This window comes from Psittacula echo (genome assembly GCF_963264785.1).
Source record: "Psittacula echo genome assembly, chromosome: Z".
Taxonomy (NCBI): Eukaryota; Metazoa; Chordata; class Aves; order Psittaciformes; family Psittacidae; genus Psittacula; species Psittacula echo.
Window position 1 is genome coordinate 2,269,723 of NC_137742.1, and position 18,253 is coordinate 2,287,975.

An 18,253-nucleotide genomic window follows, 5' to 3' on the forward strand; every position below is an offset into this window, starting at 1 on the left:
TTTCTAGCTTTTTTCCTCATTTTGTGAAGGTCGGTACAGTTTGACAGCACCAACGATCAGCTCCCAGTGAATCAGGAGGCACCCAGCATTTCGCAGCAGTGGGACTGATGTCCTCAAAGGCACTTGAGATCCCATCACCTGTTTAAGAGCCAAATCCTCTCTAGTTTCCATTGGGATTAAATGCTGAAATGCTGTAATGACTCGGGTTTAAGTCACAGGGATCACTGTTTTGTTTCCTTTGACCCACAGTGTCCTTTCTCTGAGCGTTATGCACTGACTTTCACTTCGATTAGGCCCCTTAATCCTCTTTATAGCTCAGAAAAATCAGGTGTCCTTTCCAAGGCAGGACAGACAAAGCAAGGAACGCATCTCAGAGAAAACCCAGCACACTTCAAAGACCACAAATGAATAAATTAATGCACATGGACAAATTAATTGCAGGAAAACCGATGTACTGCCATGGGAAAAAAAAATGAAGTGTTGACAGTTATTTAGTTAAGTCAAGCTCACACTGGATCACCACTACTGTGCCTTTAATCCATGTTTGTGTGTCTGGCAGTAGGACCCTGCTTTGGCCATAACAGCTGGGCTCTACTACACAAAGTGAGTGGTGCTATAAATATCAGCATATAAAAATTCTGGTTGCTTTGCATGAAGGTGAACAGGAGACCTGAATCCTGCAAGCATGATTTTTATAGCACTACTGAGTAAGTAATACTGAGAGATTTCTAGGCAGAGAAGTACTAGTGGTGATAACTTTTTCCTCACCTGCAAAGTCTTGCAGCCATATATACACACACACACACATATATATATAAAGGAGAGGATACTTTTAACTGATACCATAAATGTTCCCAAGCATCCTGCAAACCTGTACAGTTTATAACAAAAACCTCATTCCAAGCCCCTCATAAAGATGTAAATGCAGAATATATCCAAACACTCTGGTTGGGAAATGAGTTAGCCGACTTCACAGGGGAGATATAATCAAATGGCTTTCATGTAACTTCTAATCATTGTTATATTCAGCAGTATATCACGGCCTTTGAAGTAGCATCATAAACATTTTTAAAATAAAGCAGGTTTTACACTGGATTGTGGGCTGCTTCTCTTAACTTTGCTTCCTTTTGATAAATCAAAGTTCATGATTGCACAACATGTCTCCACTGCAAATTAATGAAGTCCATGCATACAAATCAAAGGTGTATTTGCTATCTCAACCACAGATTCAAAGTTTCCCTGTGTTTACGAGAACAGTGACAGCATGGAAATCTCCTTTGATTTCTCCTTCTTCATCTTTTAAACTCAGTTTTGTATCTTTATTCTTCCAGAAACTTGTAACATATACTGGAGGGAGCAGCTGATAAAGCACAGCAATCTAACTCCCTGCTGATCCATGAAATGACCCAGACATTCCCCAGGTTATTCAGCCTTTAAAACCTGTAGTCTCACTGCAGGCAAAGATGCCACCATTTCTTGTACTGCCCCTGTATGTGTGGAACCAAATGTAAACCACTTTGGCTGCTATCCGCAGCAGCTCTCATTTACTAATGACACGGCTTCAACTAAAAGCATTCCCCCTGCAGAAAATGGGGAAAAATCAGAAACAGAAAGCCTTCACACGGGGAAGAAAGTCATACAGCCTCCCCACGGTTTGCTTCCAAGCACTGACAGTTATGGTAAAGCTGTACCTTGCAAATCACGTGCATGATGACTGAAATGGTTCATCATATAGCATCCCTGAGCACCTCAGACACATTTCATTAAGCTGCTGTTTTTCTAACTGAGCAGATGACATTGCTTTTGTTCCCCTTTAATGGCATTAATCCTACAACTAAAAAAACCCAAAGCCAAAAAAAATTAAAAGCAAAGACAGTTTCCTTCCTTCCTCCATCCACCAGCTCACAAGTCCTGAGCAGAACAGCTGATCTAAGTAAAATGAGGTGCAATACAACCTAACACCTTTGGCACCTATACCACCTTTTCAGACAGATGACAAAAGCTGGTTAAACAGGTCCATCTTTCCACATTTAATTCCCTCTAAAAGCATGCAGATCTCAAGGAAGCTGATAAAAGCAGTTTCTATCCATTTCCTGCCTTCTAGAATATTTCTTTGCAACCGATCAGAAACAGTATTATTTCAAGCACCTCATTTCCTAGCGACATGACAATTATCATCTGAAGTACATCTCCACATCCTGCCTATCTTGCTTTCCCCAGGAAGGCAGATGGGCATTGTGTATTCCACACCCTGGCTGCTTGACCCAACTGACACAATCTGAAAAGTATTAAAATAAAAGAAATCAAATGTGTCAAAAACCAGCATGGTGAGAAAGGGCAGTGGAAAGGACAATCTGCTTTTAGATCTTCAAGTTCATATTGTATTTCTGCACATTCTCTTGTCCTATCTTACTTGTTTTGTCCAAGTAGCTTTAACTTTGGGTTGTGCTGCTTTATTTTGTTTTTTATTCCAAATTGGAAACACACTGTTTGAATATTTTACCTAAAGTCAGTGAGGTTACATACATCTTTCTTAAGGAAACTGATTCTTTATACAAAAGGAATCTATCAGAGTTTCTGAAAGTATTCATTAAGGCATACAGGAAAATAAATTGGGCTGAAAATGTGGGGAATGAACACAGATGAAACTGTGATTAGTAGTCTAGTTAAACACAACATACAAGAAGATGAGCACCCATATGGAAGACAGACACTGGGACAGTTCCTCATGAATCGGTCTGGGGTTAAACTGCCACTTGTGATATAGAATCATAGAATAGTTAGGGTTGGAAAGGACCTTAAGATCATTTAGTTCCAACCCCCCTGCCATGGCAACTTAGGGCAACTAAGATGATTAAGGGAGTGGAGCATCTCCCTTATGAGGAAAGGCTGAGGGAGCTGGGTCTCTATAGTTTGGAGAAGAGGAGACTGAGGGGTGACCTTATTAGTGTATATACATATAGAAAGGGGGAGTGTCACGAGGATGGAGCCAGGCTCTTCTCAGTAGCAAACAATGATAGGACAAGGGGTAATGGGTACAAACGGGAACACAAGAGGTTCCACTTAAACTTGAGAAGAAACTTCTTCTCAGTGAGGGTGACGGAACACTGGAACAGGCTGCCCAGGGGGGTTGTGGAGTCTCCTTCTCTGGAGACATTCAAAACCCGCCTGGACACATTCCTGTGTAACCTCATCTAGGTGTTCCTGCTCCAGCAGGGGGATTGGACTGGATGATCTTTTGAGGTCCCTTCCAATCTCTAACATACTGTGATACTGTGATGGGCACAGATACCTCACACTAAACCATGTCACCCAAGGCTTTGTCCAACCTGGACTTGAACACCACCAGGGATGGAGCATTCCTTGGGCAGCCCATTCCAGTGCCTCACCACCCTCACAGTAAAGAATTTCTTCCTTATGTGGTTTCTTTTTAAAAAAACTTACCATGTAATCCCATGCACACATGCCCAGGCATATACATGCATACATAAAATATGTGTGCATGCATGTGTGTTTAATGCAATGTCCTAAAGATGTTTACTGCAGCTAAAAGTTTGAGAGGCACTGTCAGTACAGGAGAAAGATATCAAAGAATGAAATAACCACACAGAATTGAGAAACAGAGTGACAGAAAAGGGGTAATGGAGTCAACCGTACAGAACAGTCACACACTTAGAGAATAAGAACTGATGCCACAAGGTAGAAAAGTCACCAACTAAAACACAGAAAGTGTCACAAATTATTAAGTGCCACAAATTTGCTGCAAGCTCACAGAAAGCAAACATACAGATGGTATTACAGCTCACGTATCTCCAGTGAAGATACAGACATACTGATGCCACTCTATATGGCAGAATGGACATTGCCAAGGTCAGGGATCATGTAGGCATGCATCATGTTTTGTGCTGGAAGAATAAATCCTGACCCTTGAGTGAGAACCTGAAGCATTACCACAATATAAGTAGCAATTTAATTGCCAGTACTAAACAAACGAGATTGCCCTAACAATGTTCTAAGCATCCAACAGGCTTAAAATGCTGCCTTGTTACAGCAGGTATCTTCAGCAGAATTAAAGGTCCTGAAGCCGATTAACTGTAACTTGAATCCCTGTCACAGAGCTGAAATCAAACATCATGGAAACATAAAACACCAAAACAGCTCATGCAGGTGTAGTATGCACAGGCAAAAGACAGGTAAGGATGGGAAAGAGAAGAACTAAAACCACAAATTATGAGAGAAAAAAAAAGACACTCCTATAGCACAGCCCAAGAGCAGATCAATTTGCACAAGGGGAAGGGTGGTTTTCTGTTACTGATGCTGCCATCTTGCAGTTCTTATTTTAGGGCCCACATAATAAAAGAAGACCAAATGCTGTGCAGAGTTGATGGGGACTGTAAAAGCTAAACATCAACAGCTAAAAATTATAATCTCAACAAGCTGCCAGCAAGAGATAAAGCCCTTTATCTGTGCCTGTATATGTATGATACACATATATGCACGTGAGGCACTGGGGACAAGAAAAGCACAAGGGGTAAAGTACTTTGCATATTTAGTCAATCAGTTATTTCTCTGCTGAATTTCCAAAACAGATCTCTATATAGATACTGCATCCTGTCTCAAGCAGGATCACTTAACTAGCTAACAGATCCATTCAAACAGGTGTCAGCCTTAAAGTCAGACTGACACAACAGAGCCAAACAAATATGACAAATTTTTCACCTCTCACAAGTAACATTTCTTGGAGACATTCAGAAGTCAAGAAAAGTAAACTGCTGTTAGTCAGCAGCTCTCTGATCTTCCCTGCTCCTCCTCAAAAAAACCCAAACCATAAATACTGCACTGTCCTCAGTCCACCAGAGAATTCCAGGCTCAAAAAAAAGTAATAAAAATTAAAATGATATCACCATTATAAAAACAGTAAGAAATGACCTATTGTCCTTGTTTCTGAATACAGTTGCATAATCAGCCTTGGAAAAGCTTACAGGGCATGAAACGATTTCCACTGGCATGTCAAAGTGTTTATAGTTCAGAAAAGACTTGAGATAATCTGATCTTGACAAATCACACCAATCTGCTCTTTTCTCCTTCCCTGACACGGCAATCCCAATCTCACTTTTGCAGTCAGCCAGTCTCTAACCTCTACAGCTTATACTCTCTATAGGCAGCCTGCATTCACGCAGTATCTAAGCATGTCACACAAGAAACGGAAAGGAACATGACTGCAGGTCTACATTGTGTCCTCTTCCTTTCTCTTGAGCACACTTAGGAATCACGCTTGCCAAAAGACACACTGGAGCAATTCTCCCTGTAGTTAAGGGCAGAACACAAGGAGATACAGCCTTCAGTTTCTAACTTAATATCCTCCATGGATATTTTGAGCCCACTGGCCAACATCTAATTCTGACAAAAAGAGAGGCAGGGACAGGAGAGGGACAAAAAAGGTTTGCCATGCAGGGGAAAGAGCCAGCCTAGCCCTTCTGCTGAAGGAAAGGCTTGGGGTTATGTGTCTGCCTTGCCAGCTGGCCAGCTTATAGCAGCACATGCTTCTTTGCATGCTGGCAAACAGGGCATGGGATGGAGCTAAGAACACAAGGGGATAGGCGGAGTCAGGGCCATGGGCACAAAAGGAAGGGAAGAAAGTTAACAGTGAAGGGAAAATACAAAGCATTAAAAGAAACCGGAAAGGAATAAAAATCAGAGAATGGGGAAGGGGAAAAAAGGCAGACATTACTAACACAAGACAGAACTATGGAAGTCCAGCTTCCATAGCTCCATTGCTCAGGAAATACCCTGCCAGGGGCAGCTAGCTTTGTCATCTTTGTTGGCTACTTTGAACGTCTTGGATGAGCTACCAAAAGCTCCCATCTCATTTCTAACTACTTTGAGTTTGCACATTCCTGAAGATTCCTGAAGGCTACTACTACAGCAAAAAAATCAAAGAGATTAGGAATGGGTTTGTGGAAATAGGAAAATTTTTGTGAAGGGTGAAAAAAAATAAAAAAGTTCTTTCTTAGGAGAAGCTCCTCCCAATGCAGGGAATTAATGTCTCTACCTCCCAGCTCTATTCAAGGTTTATTTTTAGATGCTTTCAGTTCAACTCTCTGCACAGGGATGTTTCTTATTCATATGGCTCAGTCCCAAGTCACAGTCTTGCAGGAAAAAGCCAGGACTAGGACAAAGAGAGTAACACTTTCTATCACAAGCAAGACTGAATTCAGAATTAACTTTTGCAGACTATGAAATAAGACTCTTTAACTGCTAAAGCTTTACTTGAATTCAACCAGCCTCAAAACCTAAGCGAGTAAGCGGCAAGAATCAGCAACTCTTCATTTGGCACAAGGAAGGAGCAGTACTGATTGCGTAAACCATAGCAAACAAGGGGAGGCGCAGGCTGATAGAAGCAGAAGGTGTTAGTGGAAGTCCTTGTACTGTAAGCATCCAGGTAGTAAACCTGTAATGATCGCTGACCCCTCTGTCTTCTGTACCCTTTTTTGGCTGTGTCCCAGTACACCTCCAGGAGGTGGTTTAACCCTGGACCAAGCTCCACTGGACAATTACCGAACGAAGATAAGGTATTTGATAACCATACAGTACCAACCTTGTTTGTTCTTGGGTTTAACATCAGTGGCTTGCCCTTCTCTTTCGTGTGCACACTGCGACGTGCCATCGCACAGGGAGTGGTAGCTGCTCTCAGTCGGGAAAACATCTTTCCTCTTACACTGCACCTGGGAAAAGGGAAAGAAAACCATTCAGATGCAGAGGCAGCAGAACTAATGTTTGCATTTGTAGGCCATCTGTTGTAAAAGGAATAGGAACATGCTAGGTAAAAGTCTTTGCTCTTAACACTGTGATAATAAGAAGACAAAATTGCTTTGCAGCAGCAAGAAGAAAAAAAGGGAGTCTTTACAGCAACGAGAGCACATGAGTGAGTGGAGAGAATACACAGGGACACTGATGTGAGCTAGCATTATGCTGTGGGCTGCAATCAGGCAGCATTCAGTAAGTACTGTCTTATAGCACCATAAACCCAGAGCAAATTGCCATTAGCAAATATTAACCTTCTGTGGTGACCCATGAAACTGGCACGAGTACAAATACCAGGGAGGACAGAATGACTTGGGCTAGTACAGCAGGAAAACTTAAACCGAGTTTCTCCAACCATGAAATCTTGTTGCCTGGATAGCAGAAAAAAAAGAAACTATGTCTGTTAGCATATGAAAACTAGATTAAAATAAAGCGTAGAATTAAAATGGTCAGAAATTCACTGAACTCTGGACTCCATGCTTAGATTTTTTTAAAATTCCAAACCTAAAATAAAAGGCTGTTTTCAGAAGGAACATATTCTTTTCAATAAAGGATATGTTTGTCTAATAAAATAAATATCCCTTAAGCATCAGGCTTATAGACAGTAAGGCAGAGATTCAGATCTGCATGACACGGGACCCCTGCATCGCATGCTCCACCATCCCCCGCCCCAGCTATTTGTTTATGTCCAAGACACAGGCTAGGACAGTAAAGCAGGTTACGAGACATTTTTAAGGACTGAAATGATGCATGACTTGGATTTTTAATTTCTTCCAGATGGAAGCGAAAATTAGATTAAGGAACAAAACTTCATTATCTTAAATATAGCCTGAATACTTCAGAAGACCTCTCTATAATCAAATTTACACATAATCAGCTTTTAAGACAGCAGGCTGATCTTACAAGTTACAATCTGAGGATTTTCTTCAAAATCTTTCCAAGCAGTAAAAGAACATGAAAACATTTAATATTTTTCACCAGTAGTTACTCCCGAGTTTCTCTTCTACCTATGATAAAGCAGCACTGACATTCAGGAGGATCCCTTTCTCTTATCCTGTTTGCTTGTTTATGCCTTGCTGTTGGGAAAAAGTTCCACTCAAAACCCACATGTTCAGCTGTTTCGTGGAAGAACATAAATTTACTGTGGAGAGAGGAAGAATGGGAGCCTTCCAGCACTACAAACACATGTTGCTCTTAACATTGATTCCTCCCTAAACCAGCTAGCGGTGGGCTAAACACAGCTCATATGCCAGAACTCAGGGCACCTGGAAACCAGCGACAGATCAGCAAAATTGATTTTATTCTGCAAAACAACCAGCCTTTAGGAATGGCAAATGCAGTCCTAACTGGTTTTAATCCCAATTGCTCATTTGCCATCATTATACACTTGCGCGCCCATCTCCTCACACACGTGAGGCTAAAAACGATCTGTGGTGAGAGTCACAGCAAACCTCAGTCCACATCCCATCCATGTGGTGTTTGGGTGACTTCAGTCTATCGTTAGCAAACACCTTAAACAAGAAATTGAAAAGCAAGCCAAACACCCCACCTTATCTTACTCTAATTAAATCACTTCATTACAACTAATAAGCATTTAAGAAACAAGCAAGATTGTGGCCCAGATGTCTCCCAACTTGATCAATAAGATCTCTAATCAACAAGAGAGAGAGAAAAAGACTTTTCAGGGGTGTGATTCAAATCTTGGAGATGTTACTTTCTTCTCTTCTGTGAGAGAGAAGACTTACTCTTCTCTGAGGTGTACCTAAAATTATTCCCTTGGTGGAGGTATCTTAGATACATAAAGCAAGAGGGAGAATCAGCATTCATTTTCAACTCAGTCCTTCTGTTTAGATCCAAGAGATGAAATCCCAGTTAATTTATATCCAGCATAAAACCTGACTGGTTACTCACTCCTGAGCTCTCCTTCTCTTGCTCTTTTAATTGTTTCTTATTTCTGTTTCACCTCCCATCTTGCACATCTTCTCTAACTCCTTTTTGCTGCAGACTTTTAAACATGTTTTAGCAAGAACCTGCCTCCAAAACTCACCTTAACATGACTGACTCTGAAACCACAACACAAGCATCTTCCCCCATCCCTGGTCCACATTCCTCTGTAGAGGTGCCAAGAGCTCTGTGCTTTGCCAGTGTGGCCACAGCCCTCCATGACTCACCATCTCCTCCCAGCTCTGCTGGCCACCAGCCTGGCAAGAACAAGCCACCTCTATGCCCACGTCCCCCTTTTTCACAAGTCCTAATTCCTCCTCAAGAACACATGTACAGTAACCCTTAAGATTAAAACAAGTCAACATCCATACATGCTGCCAATGGTTTACCGCTTCTTAAAACAGAGCTCCCAGGCTGGTTCTGCTCACAGACAGTTTAAGCCAGGTGGAGCACTGAGGTAGCCATAAAAAACAACTCAAGCTAGAAGCTTGGGATAGAGCTTCTCACATGAAATATGCCACCAAACAACAAAAGTCCTTTAAATGCAGCGTGTCTGACTGACAACAAATAAACTGCCCTGGACAGCACCACTTTTACCCTGACCTCATGGGAAAGAAAGAAGGGACACAAAGCCTTGTGTCCAGTGGCTTATATTTGCCAGCCCTGTTTCTGGGAAGCACTTTGGGCAGGCAGCAAGCTGCAAGGACAGGTCTGGAAGAACAGTCCCCAGGCTGATACCTGGTTTCAAGAAAATGAAAAAGTTGCGTCATGCTTCTTTGTTTTTAAATGGTTTATGATGGTTTTGTAGAAGAGTATCCAGGCTGGAGATGGTGGTACTTTATCCATACGAAAAAGGAATGCTGATTTTGATAGCAGAGGCTGATAAAGAAGGGGAAGGATGTCAAGTGAGGGAAAGTGAGGGGGTTGCAATGATGTGAAAACATCCACAGAGGACAGAGGTTGTGCAATGTCTGCAAAGAAAGCAGAAGAATTGAAAGAGGAATAAAAGCCAGCTAAATCATGTGTCAGCATAACCAGAACAAGGACTTGTTTTCTTCTCTCAGCGGTAAGGACTAGATGAGACCACCGTGTACCACTAAACTTAATCCAATTGAATTGGTAATTTCTGACTTATTACTATGTACATGCTGTGCTACAATTTAAGAGAATTAAATTCTTAAGTATAACAGATGACAGCCCTCTGCTGTGCCTTATCAGGAGGCATCTGGCCAGGTCAAACTAATTACCAATACTGCACAAGTGCCCTTATCTAGGAGCAAATGTTTTGCTGCTGCAATTATGGATTTGTTATATTGCAAAAGCTACTTTAAAGGGAAAGGTTCATAATACTTTTAAAAGGTGCAATTATGTTGGTCAGAGAGTCAGGAAGCTCAGCATCAATTAAAGCAAGGTTTGCTTCAATTACTATGCAGGCTGCCTGTTATGTGGATTATACCTTAACGCAGATGAGTGGACAACTTGTGCTTGATTACTTTGCAGTCATCCTTCAGTTTGAAGGATGGCTAAATATAAATAGGTTTCAAGTATTCCTGAAATCCTGCGTAAATGAACAGTTCTGATCTTTCCTCCATGTACAAAAGTTACCAAGACTTGTGTGTTAACAGGAACTTGTGCTTGGTAATACTTGTTAGAATTGTTAGTTCAAGACCCTACAGACCCCAAAGTGTTTCCAATCTTTCTGGCCTCAGTTTTTGTTTTTAAGCACCACTGCTCTAGGGGCAACACACATTTTCTGTTATATACCCACAGCAGTCTATGCAGTGGGTCTAGCTGTGGATGCACCACTGCACGCTGTTCTCTCACTGTTACTCTTTTTAACAAACAGAAAAGCCTTGCCTATCCAAGCATGACACAAACCAGGCACACACTACCTGGCTTCATCACTTCAGTAATGATAAAGCAGTCTAAAATTATTACATTACGCAAACATCAACAATAAATGTGCTTCCCAATGAGAGTTTTACTTAAAGAAAGCAGCTTTTCCTGAACCCTTCTTTGTGGATCAAGGGGAAGGGGGCACTTAATTTCACAGCGGAAGCATGTACATGTGAGGAGGAAGGAGCAGAGAGATGAGGCTGGGCCATGCAGCTCCACACAGCAGTTCAGCACCTCCGATTCCCTGAGTTCATCAGACACCACTGGGGAAAGTTAGCAGAAAATGATGGTAATAATGTTTCATGTTTCTTCCAGCAAAGCCCTGAGCTGTCATTCTAAAGCACATTTCTAATATACCGTGAGATCTGCAGATGAAAATGAATAATCATATGGGAAAATGTTACTAATAAAAGGTTTGGCAGCAGTAAGTGTGTCCTTTTGGAAGCAGATCTTTAACATATTGAAACTTTTCTTCCTTCTTATTCTGGGGCAATCATTTCAATACGGAGAAATGTTAGATGTGAAGCATGTAAGTAGAGTGAGGAAGTTCACAACTCCAGGCTTGAAATATTCAGCAAATAAAGCACACTTAGGTGAATCCAAACAAAAAATAATTTCAGAACACCTTTGCAAAAACAGCTTGTGCTCTCTGAATTACTTTATCTAGGACTGAGTTGTCTGTTATTGGAGTCTTGGTTCATAAAAGCTCTTACCATACAACATCAGAGAGCTATTGGTTTTTTATACATTAATGGATCTGACCTAAACATTTTACTTAAGCACCAGAAAGCCCATTATCTTGTGCTGTGGAAACTGCGGCAGCAGTATTTTCAGCCTTCTCTGACAAGAAGATGACTTCACATTCTTGATTTTATCCCATTTGTCTAAGTGGCGGGGCTACCTCTTGTAAACGTAGGTGCATCTCTGTAGGACAAAGGCTTTATCCTGCAGAATCCTCTGAAAGACTGCAGAAATAAACAGAAAGGCATTGTTGCTTTATTCTGGAGAACCAATATATCTCTGTGTTAGAGCTCTATTCAGTTAAAAAATACATATTTTTCTGGAGATAAGTTGAGAAACAAACAAGAATGTTCTGAAAAACTGCTGCACAATTACAACAGGGAATAATACTTCCTTGGAGAACAGCTCAGCAGTAAGCACAGAGAAACTGAGCTGCTGGCTAATTCAGTGCCCATCAGGTTAAGCATGAACCTGCCAACCACTTATAAACCTTGGTGTGCACTATAGTTAAGGACTGTAAAGAAAAGAAGTCCTGCTTAAACTACAGAAGAATCTGAAAACTACCCATACACAAAGCGTTACCAGCCCAGTAACAAGGAAGCCCTTCTGTTGCAATAAAGGTGCTGCCACCAGTAGTGAAAACGAAGATTCAGTTAGTACTCGCTCAGGCACAGCACACACTACCACGCGTTTTGACAGCTTCTTCCCCAGCCTGCAGAAGGAAAAGCTTCAGATCTTGCCTGAACTCACGCTGCTGACTCAGAACACTACCACACAGGACGATCAGAAGTTGCGTCCTGGGACTGTAACACACAATTTCATTGCTCAGACCAAATTTCTACAGACCTGATAGGGCCAGCATCACGTTCAACACCTCTGGCTGCCCACACACACGGGTTGCTTCCAGGGTTTCATATTCTGCTTAGCAATGTTAGCCATGTGCATATACTCAGAAAATTTCTCTCTGGTGTTCACTATTAACATTTTGAAATTAAAACCACGAAGATATCAAATCAACAGCTTTCTTGGCTGCAAGATCATCCCTTTTAATCAGCTGTTCGTCAACAAAGTTTTTGGGTTTCTTCAATCAATTGCGAGATATGTGCCATGACATAACACACCAAGGTGCTGAGACAGCAGCACCACGAGAAGCTGCTGTGCCTCAGAGGCCAAGAGAGACGTGGGACCTGCAGCGGTGGCACTTCAAACAGCCACTGCCGCTTCTTGTGACCAAGAGCCAGGAGGCAAACCCCAAGGTCTCCTCTAAAAATACCAGCAGCCTCACAAGCATTTCCTCTTCCAACAGCAGCCCCGCTACTGCCCAACATTTACTCTCTAGTATTTGGGGACGTGCCGTCAAACTTCGCTGCCGGCATAGGGACCACTGGCCAACACTAAATAGCTGGAGAAGCAGCTTCACCCTGGATGAGGGGGTCTGGGGAGCATCCCCCAACCTTGACCAGAGGAGCAGCCTCCAGAGATGGGGGCTGCACTTGAAGGGCGGCAGCCGCATTTATCACCGCTCTGACAGCTGATAAACACGCATCGCTGCACGGCCCAGGCCACTCAACCGCCTGTTTCCTCCGCACAAAAACACCCGCTTTGGCTTCTTTCGGTTTCCACCTGCCGCCGGAGCCGGCCGGGACCGGGGCAGCGGGCCGCGGAGGGCGGAGCGGGGCCCGGGGTGGGGGGGTCCTCACAGCAGGCCGAGCCCCAGGGCCTGACAGCGAACACAGAGCGGGTTTGGTGCAACTTAAGAGGCGCCGCAGGGGACCGCACCGAGGGGCGCGGAACTCCCCGCGTCCCGCCAGGCCTCGTGCCCCCTCAGGGCGGGACGGGGCTGGCCACACGCCCGGGCCCTGCCGGCCCCGGTGCCGCCCCAGCCCTGCCCACCGCACACCTCCGGCTACTGGTCGGCGGTGCGCGAAGCGAACGGCCTCTCCTCACCCTGGCAGCACGCAGGGTATCGGGCCGGGGGAGAGGTTTCAGAGGGAGGAGAACAGGCAGCGAGGGTGGAGGCTCTGTAGAAAAAAACCCCGAGACACGGGTTGTAAAGAGAGGCCTTTCGTACGCCATTGCAATCGTAAGATTGTTACCAGAACGGGATCTACCTCCTCCTGCTGCTGCGGCTGCTGGCTGCCGAGCGATGCTGGCCGAGGACCTGTGTCTATTGTGCCACGGCAACTCCCACCACCAGAGCTCCGTCTCCCGCGGAGCCCACCACTGAATGAGGCAGGCGAGGAGGCGCCGGCGAGGGACACCCCGGAGGGCGGGGCATAACCCGTGACCGACAGCACCTCGCAGCCAATGAGAGGGAAGCCGTCTCTCCCGCCCATGGCCGCGCTCAGCCAATCAGCTGCCTTTCCTGCCCTGACACATGGGGAACCGCGGCCGGGCACCTCCGTGATATGTTAATAAGGCGGGAGCGACAGCCAATCAGCGCGGAGGGGTGGGACTGTGTGAGGGCCGTGCCCTGAGGGGACGTTGAGGGTCAGGGGTCTCATGGCGGACGGGATCCCGGTACGGCGGGAGCGCGGCTGCGGTGCTGGTACGGAGATTCCCCATGGCCCGTGTGCAGTGAGCCCAGAACCCCCCCGTGTGCTGGGCTGCACCCCCAGAGCGTGAGCAGCAGCTCAGGGAGGGGATCCTGCCCCTCTGCTGTGCTCTGGGGAGACCCCCCCTGCAGTCCTGATCCAGCTCTGGGGCAGCAGCACAAGAGGGACGTGGAGCTGTTGGAGCGAGGCCAGAGGAGGCCATGGAGATGCTGCGAGGGCTGGAGCAGCTCTGGTCTGGAGCCAGGCAGAGAGAGCTGGGCTGGGGCAGCCTGGAGAAGAGAAGGCTCCTGAAGGGGAGACCTGAGAGCAGCTCCAGTGCCTAAAGGGGCTGCAGGAAACCTGGAGAGGGGCTTGGGACAAGGGCCTGTAGGGACAGGCCAAGGGGAATGGCTTTAACCTGCCAGAGGGGAGACTGAGATGAGCTCTTAGGCAGAAGCTCTTCCCTGTGAGGGTGCTGAGACGCTGGCCCAGGGTGCGCAGAGAAGCTGTGGCTGCCCCATCCCTGGCAGTGCTCAAGGCCAGGTTGGACACAGGGGCTTGGAGCAAGCTGCTCCAGTGGAAGGTGTCCCTGCCCGTGGCAGGGGTTGGGAGTGGATGAGCTTTAAGGTCCCTTCCATCGCAAACCAGTCTGGGATTCATTGGTTCTATGTTTTCCAGTTTTGCAAATATTGAGGGTCTTAATTCTCTGCTGGCCCTTAACGTGATTTAAATTGTGAAATGTCGGAATGAGGACTGTGCAGTTAAAAGAAGCAGTGTTGCTATGGTAACTAACAATACCTATATAAATCCACTTAATCAAAACCTCCTCGACTAATTGTGATTTTGAGGCCTGTCATGAAGTGCTCATTGTGCTGCTTTCCCCCTGTCAGCATGACTGATGGCTTTGAAACATCTCTGAATAATGTGGTGCTGCACCTATAAACAAAGAGGATGGATAAAATAACACACAAGGTCATGACTTTTTTTAACCATGCATGGTTAAAAATAGCCCAAATCAAAGGCATTTAAAAATGCCAGAGCTCATTTCCAAATAGGATGAATTGGTGTTGCTGTAAACCCATGTCATTTCAGACAGATCGAGGATCTTACCCAGTATATCTATATCATTAACTGCAACAGTTAATGACATGTAAACGTATGTCATTTCAGACAGATTGAGGATCTTACCCAGTATATCTATGTCATTAACTGCAACAGTTAATGACTTGTTGCAGTATATTGCAGAACACTTCTTTGTGAAAGAATCCGTTGAAAGCTGTGTTGTAACTAATCCCAGAAGAGAAAAACCTCCACCTCAGGGAATGGGATTAGGCAGGGCTGCAAGGTCTGGAACTCACAGCAGCAGCCTTTAATGGGAGGGAGAACTTTGGTTTCTAGATAGCACACCCACTACTTCTGCACTGGTGTTTTCTCCCAGCAGCCTTCTGTTGTCCATCACACTCATTCTTGAATTCAGACTCCAAGCCACCAAGCCTTTTTCAAGCTACAGATTGTTGTGAAGAGGAAGTATGGTCCATCCTTCATATCTTAACATAACCTGGTCTTGTACCACGGAGCCATGTGTCATGGTAATGCTCAGCCTACTATCAGGTAATGCACACTTGGCTTATCCTAAGATAGGAAGGGGGTTCCTTACATTTTGTCCATTCTTCATCTCGTACTACTCCATAACCACTGAGTGCATGTTACATTTCTAGCTACTTCCACCAACTGCCTGTGGTACAGAAGCATAGAAGTTGTCATTTCTTCTTCCTCTTGAGGACTTTTATCACCATATTTGGTGCTCAGCACAGAGGGGTTTCTTTTCGCGCTCATGATGTTGTTGCTTTGCTGTTGCCAAGAGAACAACTGGGAGCCTTTGGCATTCCTCAGCTCCATAAGGCCAGCTGTGATGGCTCTGCTGTCACTCTGGGCTGTATGGGAGCAGCCTCAAGCAGTGTCACAGCTCACTTACTACAGGGCACAAATTCGTTCAGGAACTTTTGATACAACAGGGTACTCTTTGATTATAACAGCAGATTTCCCACAGGCCACTGCATTTTACTGGGGTCTCTGTTCAGTGCTGAAGTAAAATGCTTCTCTCAAACCTCAGTTTCAAGGTTGTACATCGAGGTGGTTTTCTTAAATCACTTGCACTCTCCTAAAAACATACTCTATTTGCTCTGAGCTTTCCTGGGCTTTTGATCATTTGCTGCTGTTCTGTCTCCCTGTGCTAAATGACAGTCAAATACTTGATAAACCATATTGATTGTAACCCAGTCTGACAAATTAAACAGAAGACTTTTGATTCCTATCCTTGAGATGATTTTGTCTCTCTTTTCTGTAACATTCCCTATTTTTAAAATGTCTTATTTAAAGCAAAGTCACCAGAGCTGGACTCAGTATTTTGGTGTTTTTATATGACTGATTCTTAACGTAAACTAACCCCCCCACAACAAAAAACAAACCCCAAACTTCTCTGGTCTCGAGATCCAAGGCTCTTTTCATCTTTTCCTTTTCTCCACAGCGCTGCCTCAACACCTACACTGTCACTCCTATGAATATATTTATAATGTAGTTATATATATATATAGCTACTGAACAAATAAATATTTAAGCAATCATGTTGGGTTTTATCTACCTCCAATCTCAGACTTTTTTACTGTGCAGACTAGCAGACAAGCCATCTCTCAGGAAGATAAGAACTGGCACCTTCACTTTCCACTATAGTTCTGTTAAAAAGTGCCAGTTATTAACTTCATGGTTAAACTAATCCTCATATGGAGAGATGACTCTACTGACTCTTCTCGTTTACATTGTGAGACGATAGCCAGAACTAGGCAGTAAAGATGATTGTTACCTCAAGGCAAGGCTTGTGAAGAAAAATGGTATCTTTTATTAAACTGATCCCACTAGAAGATATTGTTCTCCCCACACACCTTGTCTCTCTTATATGTTTAGAGCAACAACACTGCTAACTATCTTTATGCTGTTTCCATTATTTGATTCTACTTCTGCGTAGTAATTTTGTTCTATCTTTTAAAGTTGTTCTGCTTAAAATCACTCATGTAGCATTTTTATGGTCAAATATGTCCAGAATATTCTCTGGCTCCGAGACCAGCTCACATGGGAACATCCCACATCCATGCTATAAAAGTGTTTTACAATCTAAATCAATGTTCATGTGCAGACTGCACTTTGGGCATGGCATGCTAATTCCCACACTGTCTCCAGCAGTTGTTTAGGAAAATGCTAGCTGGCCTGATCCAGAGCTATGCATGGGGTTGTCCTAACAATTGAACAGTGTAGGTGACAAAGCTCCAGCTCCTGGGGACATTTTGTAGCACTGTTAAATCTGTGCCTATTGGGGATGATGTTCCTTAAGCATACGTCCATACATGTCTGTAAGTCTTCCCAGTTAGGGATCTTTGGCCTGCATGGATACAAGTCCCTTCCCAAACTTAGTAATTCTTGTAGGTTAACAATAGTCTGGCATTTGCTGCTTTTTAATTTAAGTTTTACTTTCCCTGCTTTTGATATTTTTAGGCTGGTGACCCATTTCACCTCAGATCGTCAGTTGCTTCTACTCTGCTGAGCTCCTTGAACAGCCAGGGACATGGTGACACAACCAGGTGATACTTTATCTTGCTTTTCTGGCTCTTCCTCTGCTTCCTTCAATTTTCAGTTTCCTCAGTCTATCTTCAGCACTGTGTCACACTACCTTTACTTCTGCTGACCAATGACCGTTTCCTCCCTCCTCATTTTTGCTCCATTAATACAGCCACACAGTGACTAGAAGATACGGTTGCAGTTTGCACAGATTTAACTGTACTGGAGCTAATCTGCCCACTGTGGCAGGGCCAGAAGCAAGTGCATTGTAATGGAAAGGCTGCCTTACCACTGGAGGCAGAGAGTGCAGGTACCACAAGCAGCAGCCTTCACAAGGGGAAGCCGTAGCCTTTTTAGTGTCTTAATCCCCTAATAAATTTTCTTTACTGCTGGGAATCAGGGTAAACCTCTTCCTCTTCTCCACTGCTGCTAGTTGTATTAGTTGTGTTAAACCCAGATAGGTTTGTATGTGCTGTGCTCACAGCTCTCATCTCTGGTGCAGACACACAGTGACCTTTCCTAAGGCCCAGTTAGAATTAAACTTGGCTAGAGATGTTAAGGATAACAGGAAGGGATTCTATAGGAACGTAGTGAATAAAAGACAGACTAGGGACAACGTAGACGCCCTCTGGAAGATATCGGGAGAACTGGCTACCTTGGATTTGGAGAAGGCTGAGGTTCTTAATGACTTCTTTGCCTCGGTCTTCACTGGCAAAGGCTCTGAC

General features: G+C 44.2%; 1 protein-coding gene across 3 annotated transcripts in view; it reads right to left on the reverse strand.

The window, feature by feature from the left end:
* ME2 (malic enzyme 2) overlaps positions 1–13,598 on the reverse strand; it is a 44,139-nt gene extending 30,541 nt beyond the window's left edge. For all 3 annotated transcript variants that reach the window (XM_080636983.1, XM_080636986.1, XM_080636987.1), the window contains exons 1-2: positions 13,497–13,598; positions 6,599–6,725 (exon numbers count right to left, since the gene is read on the reverse strand). In XM_080636983.1, coding sequence (XP_080493109.1) covers positions 6,599–6,706 — 108 coding nt within the window. In that variant the 5' untranslated portion in view covers positions 6,707–6,725; positions 13,497–13,598. The remainder of the gene's footprint in view (positions 1–6,598; positions 6,726–13,496) is intronic.
* Between the last annotated feature and the right edge of the window lie 4,655 nt (positions 13,599–18,253).